The sequence below is a fragment of the Anticarsia gemmatalis genome, chromosome 1 (genome assembly GCF_050436995.1).
Source record: "Anticarsia gemmatalis isolate Benzon Research Colony breed Stoneville strain chromosome 1, ilAntGemm2 primary, whole genome shotgun sequence".
NCBI lineage: Eukaryota > Metazoa > Arthropoda > Insecta > Lepidoptera > Erebidae > Anticarsia > Anticarsia gemmatalis.
The window spans coordinates 14,823,961-14,831,461 of NC_134745.1; the positions used below are offsets into that span (position 1 = coordinate 14,823,961).

Consider the following 7,501-nt stretch of genomic DNA (forward strand, 5'->3'; position numbering starts at 1 on the left):
CGAATCAGCGTTTTTGAAAGTATTTGTATTGTTTATAGGTATTACGAGTATATTAGCAGTTCGAGAAAAAAAAATATAGATCTCTACTTATGTGGTTTATCTGGGTTCTAGCTGAATGTATTTTAGACTTTGTCTTTGTAATGAGGTTGCGGCGAACGTTAACTTCGCAATTACTCCTACTTTAATAATTATTTATCGTGTTTTGTTTATCGAAAAATTTGCAACAATGATATAAAGAATTACGACCAGCCGTACAAGCGCATTGTATAGGCTTTTTTAACAACTTGGTAGGCACTGGATTGATACCTTCATAACAATGAAGAAACAAAAACAAACATAAAATCATTTCACCGGTTTTATTATTAAATCAAGTAGAGTTGTTATTACAAATCTTCATCGAAATCAAATTCATCACTCATTTCTACAACCTTAGCTTTAGCCTCTGATGACGAAGTTTTTCGTTCTTCAGCAGGACACCAATGGTCTTTCCATACATTCAAATTTATTCCGGGAATATTAGCGCACAGTACTGGCTTGTTCCTGGAAAATATTATTGTTTAATTATCTATATCTATCTATGACCACTATGTTTTTCGGCCACGTGCGCACTAAAAATCTATGATGTTAGATTTCACATGTTTGACATATTCATAAATTCAAAATGAATTCCAGTATAACTCCCGAATTAAGTGCATTACTAAAACACCGTTGTCTCAGTTGCAATTTTTTGTCTGATGTTATCAGTTTCGGTTAGCAATTAACTTACCAATCTGTGATTCTTATGAAACCATGAGGCTGTATTTTCTTGACACCATCTCCACTGTCGCAGAGTATACGTGACATGCTCGTTTTACGAATTTCATTCAGTTGCGCTGCAAGTTTGACAACACCAAGAATATAAGAACACATCGAAAATATATTAGATTTTTTTCTAAATAGGTCCGGTACTCACGTTTAGTCAACGCAGCCGGAAAGTCTCCGTGCTCAAAGAAAAACTTGTCGGATTTTCTCCAGAGTAATAAGTTCTTCACCATGATGCAATACAGCGTGGGACCGACAAATGCTTCTGGCAACCATTTCTCTATGTATATCGCAACCATCAGCTCCACGTCATCCACGTCATCGTACAGACGACTAAGAGTTTCTACTTTCTGAAAATTTGCAGTAAATTGTATTTTGAAATGTGTTGCAGAAATATATTCAGACACTGGAAATTTGGAAGCAGTGATAGCCGAGTGGTTTAAGTTGGCAACGCCCACGCAAGTGGTTCCAGGTTCAAATCCGAGGCAACACACCAATAAATTTTCGAAGTTATGTCTTTAGAAGAAAAATACATCACTTGCTCTAACGGTGAAGGAAAACATCGTGAGGAAACCTTGCATGCCTAAAAAAATTGTTTATTACATTTATTGGGGCATGCAAAGTCCCCAACCTGCACTTTGCCAGCGTGGTGGACTCAAGGCCTAACCCCTCCCCCTCGTTTGGGAAGAGACGCTTGCCCGGCAGTGGGACAGTAATGGGCTAAAAAAAATTGGAAGTATAACGTACATCTTTGTCAATAGTGTCATGGAAGTCGTCCCAGTGTTTAGCGACCTTCAAGCCACATACTTTTCGGTACTCGTTGTAAGACTTAAAGCCAGCGTCGCGTCCCCTCATGAAATCTGTTGCTGGCAAATCTGCAACTCTATTTAATCCACCCGAATATCGATGCGTAAACTAGAAGAAATAAGAATATAAGATCACTTGTTTTAATCATACGTAGCAGGTGAAGATGTCAATGTATTGCAATTTGATTATATTATTATTTAGCATTAAGCACACATGTGCTTAATTGGGAGATTAATACATATGTATTAATTAATAGGAGATTGATACATATGTATCAATCTCCCTTTTTTGTGTATAGGTATATCTTTAACAGTAAAATCTGCGTTACTAAAATAAAATATCTTGTTGACAAATAAATATAAAGGTACAATACTTGAGGATCAAAGACATAGTCGAATCTAGCAGAGGGCTGTATGTAAGAGCCTTCGGTGAGATCAGCTTCCGTGTTGTTCCTGGCAAGGACGCCGCTTCTCGCAATATCATCAGGTATTGGTCTACTACCGCGGTACTTTCCATCTCTGTACAAGCTGCAACACAAATACCCTAAATATATGTAGTACTGCATTTTGAGAACCAGTTCAATTCTGTTGTGGTCTTTTTCTTGTCGTATAGTTAGTGGCCAACCCAGTGTCAAAGTATTTCCAGCCGCCCGAAGGCCTTTGACATGACCTAACGACAGTTTTCTTAATTGACTACAACTGGGACCGACTTTTTACGTGCCCTCCGAAGCACGGAGACGCCCAGTTCAAATACCACTATGCGGTCACCCATCTATGAAATGACCGCGTCAGGGTTGCTTAACCAACAGATTGATTACCAACCGGTGAGCGCAACTAGATGTGGGCGCCTGAATTGTGGTTGAAAGCAGGATCATATTTACGATTGAATTGAAATAGATAGCTATGAATAGATAAATAAAAATTGATCTTACTCAAGTGCACCTTCTTGATAAGTGTGGAACCAGCGAGTGCCAACGGTAAACTCGCGGTAGATTCCAGGTTCATGACTATGGTCAAAGTCGTTCACGAACCCGGATGTTTCATGTATGATACCTTCTGCTAAAGCGTTTTTATGACCTGTTGGAATACAATTATGTAGGTAAAATTGCACCAAGAAAGAGATTAAAAATGTTCTTTTTGATATTTAAGTGTATTATGCCTGACTACCATTCTCATCATCGTTGCTTTCTAATGGCAATATCCAACAAACATAGAACTAAAGGTACTTTTTAGTAAAACAGTAGTTCAAAGAAAGTTACCTATAATATCTGGTATTAGTTCATAGTAGTATATGTACTGGTACTGCGCTATGTTGATCTGTCTAGCTGTCTGGAACAGTTTCTCGTCATCCCAGCAAGGGTTTAGCATAGCTAGTCCACGAGCAATTCTGTTATGCTCTCTGAAGAACCACATTGCAGTTAAAAATGTTCCTGTGAGGAGGTTGGTGTCGTAGTCGTTACCTGGAAGAGGCGCATCGTTACTTTTAGTACTTATTTACAGAAGAATATGGCGTGACTTGACTTTTCCTCGACATTTTGGATATATTGGTCACGAATCACGGCATGTGGAGTTTAGTTGTTAGTAGGAGCTAGTACAACTTTTGACTACGGCCAACGTCATTTGAAAAAGTCATAATATAAATGTTTAATCCAGTCAATTCCCGAGTAACAATATTCATACAATACGTAAATTCAAGCCACTTTAAATTATAAACAATATCGTTACATTTTTAACTTGATATTTTGTAGGACTTCTACTAAAGAACTGTGTTATAAAGATATTTAATAAAATAATAAACCTAAAGGTATGCCTAAAGTCATATACCATAATTATAGCAGATAGGTTCTGGAGGTCGGGCAGCAAGGCAGGTAGGGCTCTGTCCCGCGGGTACCTCCCTGCTGCCTTCCATCCTGAACGCGAGCAATCCTCCTTGATTGGTTCTTATCTGTCTGACTCTCATTTCTGTGCTGCCGTAAATTTGCGACAGATCTAGTAGCGGAGTAACCCTAGAATACTGTAAAAAATAAAAGATATTATAAAAAAGTTTCGAACAGTGCGCCTTATTTCAGTGCATCAAAGGTTTTTGATTCGGCATTTCATTGGAACCAGCCAACTGCGGCTTTACGTGCTCTCAAAGTCACAGAAGTCAAGTGGTTAAACGCAAAATCTCAGGAATTTGATTTTTGGCTCTCGCGGGAATCGAACCTGTGACATCTGCGCAGTAGTTGCATACGCTGCTGACCGCACCAAAGATGTAGTTAAATAATGCATGCAATATTAGAACTAGAGTAAACAGTGCAAATGAACAAAAAGTGTACATAATATTTTGATGTCTACTACATTTCCATTTAAAAGACAATTTGGTCGCTTATACAAACCCTATCAGCAGGCAATGTTGGTGGTATGCATCCGAAGTCCTGGAAGTTTTCAACTCTCGTCAGATTCAAACATCGCACTCCACTTGATCGGAGGTAAGGATCGTCCTCAGGAACTGGTATTGGGATGCAAATCGGGTTGACGCGATTGGGAGTGTTGCCGAGACAACAATCACTTGCTGCTATGTAGCGAACTGCAAGATAGCCGTAAAATTAAATTATCTTCAAATACTATTACGATACAAAAAGTGTGAATTTGACAAATTTTATTTAGCTTCCCACGGTCAAAGCATCCTTTCGATTTATTGGGACCTATATCTAGTCTAATTTATTCCACATCTATGACTATTGAAATTGATTTTAACTCGTTTCTAACCCGTAATTATTCTCAATAATTAACGATAAAAGAAACATAGAGACTATGGAAATCCTAGAAAATGTAGTTTAAAACAATTTTTAGTGATATTTAACTCTGCAACATGTAATCAGCCAGGTTAATGAACTAAGATCATTTCTTCTTGGGATAAGACCCATTATCAGTTAACAATTACTTACGTAGATAAACTAATTCAACACTGTCGATAGCGGTGAATACATGGTAATTAGTAGCAAGAGTGGAGAACTGATGGTCTCGGAAGAAGCCATCGCCAAGCAGAGAAGTGTGCAGGAGACGGGCTGATGGTAGCTCGCTGCCGTCACTCGCTGGACGTAAGGCATTGCCTGGCAAACATTTGGAAAATGTAGTTGACGATTGATTTCATATTATCCAACTAACCTGGTGATAAAAATAAACAAGTATTTATAGTTGAAATTCGCCATGACTGACGTACGATTTTACGAGATACTTTTCCGTGCAGTAGCCCGCATCTTTACTCCTATCGAGTATTGACAACCGGCTAGCTATTGAAAAATGTATGAAAATCTGATCAGCGCCTCTAGCGGACGTCGTAGAAACTACTTTGGCAGTACATTTTAAATATTAAAGTCTCGATAGTCGATGGTATATTTATTTAACTCTTTTGTTTCAAAGTCAGTTTGTAAAAATATTATAGGCTTTGTCAGTAAGTTATTAAGAAATTCGTAATTGTAAGACATACCAACTCCGTATTGCGGTGGCAGGATCCTCGGTAGTGGAGTCTTGCCGGCTCCTCGTGATGGAAAGTGTGGGTTAGTGCACGTGCCGTCCACACGCCTGCCCTCGTCCTTGCGACATGGCCGCACTAATACCGTGCATAAACTGCGAAAATAAGGTTATCACAATAACTTTATACATTTCTTAAGTTCAAAGTCCCCAACGCGCACGTGGCCAGCGTGGTGGACTCATGGCCTAGCCTGTCCTTCATACGGGAGGCAACCCTTGCCCAGCTTCGAGACTGTTATATTTTACTTTTATTTCAAAGAATTGATGACTTATTTTTTAAGCCTAAATTAGGCCATGATGATCAATTTTATGGAAGTGATCGAGATTTAAGAGTTTACTTTCATAGTGATCACATGCATGTCTAATAATGCATCGCTTTAGAAGACATCATGAAACTTTGTATATCTTTCTGTGCAAAGTTGTCTCCAACCTGCACGTGAACAACGTACCTAATTAAATTGGTCTTAAGACTAAGGCTATTTATCGGAGTGGAGAAATTGACCTAACAGTGGGACAGTTACAAAATAAAATATTTTATAAACAGTTGACTTACGACGTTCCATTAGTAACTCTTCCCAAAAAATTGCTTCGCTTCTCCGTCACAGGTTTACCGAAGTATGCATCGTACAGAACAGCGGATTCCTGTGCTAACACACTAACAAGTACCTCAAACAGTAATACTATAGTAAAATACATTGCTCATAGCTTAAACGTTACTAAATGAATGTTTCTTTGTGAGGCTCTAACAACTTATAGACCCTTCAAGTAGTTTGACGTCAATAAACGGAGTGATTTTTTTACCTAATTGTTGCATTCTTGAACACATTAAATGTTTTTGTCGAATTAAGTAACGGTAAAACAAGAAAATAAGTTAATGTTCGTTTGTGTTGGTTATACAGGATGGTTGTTTAACTTACTTCAAAAAAGGAGGAGGTCCCCAATTCGATACTATTTTCTTTTTTTATGTCTGAAGTTGCATGTTTTAAACCAGCAAGAAAAAAACAGCATAATTCGATTTCAATTTTGTTTAACATGGAAATTACCCAGAAAACTTATGATATTGATTTAAACTCTTTTTTTTATTAATGTTGGTTCTTAATCGTATGGCTAGTAGTCAACGTAGCATCAGAGTTGTTCACGCCGCCTGAAGGCCTTTGACGTGGCTTATACTATCATACACCAGATTCCAGAGTACTATGTCAAGTATAAGTGAGAATGTAAAAGTGAATGTGGAAAACAGTGTTGGCTGGGTAATAAATAATATTTCTCTTCAAAAATTCAACAACCTTAAGCTTCTATTACTGAATTATTTGTTTTTTTGAAGACTCAAAACAAAAAAGCATAATTGGCAAAAAGATTTCGAATAGTTTCCTGAAACATCATGTAAGTATTGATAATTGATTGCGTGCACACAAACAATAAATATTTTTATTAGATGCATTAATCAAACACGTTTCATTTCATTTACTTTAATACAAGGTCGAAATTAAGAAAATCTAATTATTTATGGAATAGTTGTTTGTCTGTTTGTTAAACATCCGTAAATATTTACATTTAATTAGCCTGTCAAAGCTATGGTTAATGAGTTCTCAAGGCAGATAGCTAGTAAAAGACATTCTATTTTTTTATACAATTTACTGCCCCACTGCTGGTCAAGGGTCTCCTACCTAACAAGGGAGGGCTTAGGTCTTGAGTCCACCAAGCTGGTTAAGTGCGGGCTAGGGAGGTTTTAATTTTAATTTACTATAAGTATAGGTAGTTTTCTACTTATTATTTCAAAAATATGCATCGCTTTTTCGTCATTATTATGCAAGCATGTATCATGCTGATCAACGGATTCCTGAGCTAGAAAGAAGCCGTGCAATGCTAAGTATGCTTCAAAGTAAAGTGTTAATTGTGTTTTGCCATAATTAATACAAAGTTTAAGCCTGTCTCTGTTTTTGGAAGCAAAGACAGAGCTGTTAATCAGTGGGCCAGAAACGTGGAATTACCGTTGTTTCTTTTTAAAGTAGGTAGATACTTGTTGCATCAAATATGCATTCTTAAAATAGAATGGTTGTTGCGTGACATGCAGTAATAAATGATAACAGTTATATTTAACTGAATTCTGATTACATATCAATCGAGTTTTGTTAGTAAGTAAATTTAATCGTTTTGTTAGTGGTCAATGTAATAATAATAATAATAATAAGAGGCACCTTGAGGCGAGGTGACGGGAAGTAGCGACCCCGCGGTACCTGAGTGCTCCAGGGGGAAGTCACCCTTCCTCATCTCCGGCTTGCCTTAGTTGGCTGGTCGGAGTGAAAACTGACGAGGAAGCGGTCCCCCGCCTCTGGCTTGCCTTCATTGGCCGTCTAGAGTGGAGTCGCGAGAGCAGA

At 37.9% G+C, this 7,501-nt stretch overlaps 1 protein-coding gene across 1 annotated transcript; it reads right to left on the bottom strand.

Moving 5' to 3' along the window:
• Positions 1-354: 354 nt before the first annotated feature.
• On the bottom strand, positions 355-5,834 carry LOC142977573 (peroxidase-like). Its single transcript, XM_076121546.1, has 12 exons — positions 5,677-5,834; positions 5,080-5,219; positions 4,538-4,702; positions 3,986-4,176; positions 3,432-3,621; positions 2,867-3,067; positions 2,540-2,684; positions 1,982-2,135; positions 1,549-1,716; positions 953-1,151; positions 767-872; positions 355-540 (listed from the first exon to the last, which is right to left on the bottom strand). The coding sequence occupies exons 1-12, from the start codon at positions 5,817-5,819 to the stop codon at positions 384-386; spliced, it is 1,959 nt and encodes a 652-aa protein (XP_075977661.1). The 5' UTR covers positions 5,820-5,834; the 3' UTR covers positions 355-383.
• Between the last annotated feature and the right edge of the window lie 1,667 nt (positions 5,835-7,501).

Excerpts from the sequence above, each read along its gene's own strand:
- LOC142977573 (XM_076121546.1), bottom strand. The coding sequence starts at position 5,819 with ATGTATTTTACTATAGTATTACTGTTTGAGGTACTTGTTAGTGTGTTA. Across the intron at positions 4,177-4,537 it reads TGTTGAATTAGTTTATCTAC|TTCGCTACATAGCAGCAAGT; the intron begins GTAAGTAATTGT and ends GCTATCTTGCAG. Across the intron at positions 1,717-1,981 it reads ACTATGTCTTTGATCCTCAA|TTTACGCATCGATATTCGGG; the intron begins GTATTGTACCTT and ends TATTTCTTCTAG.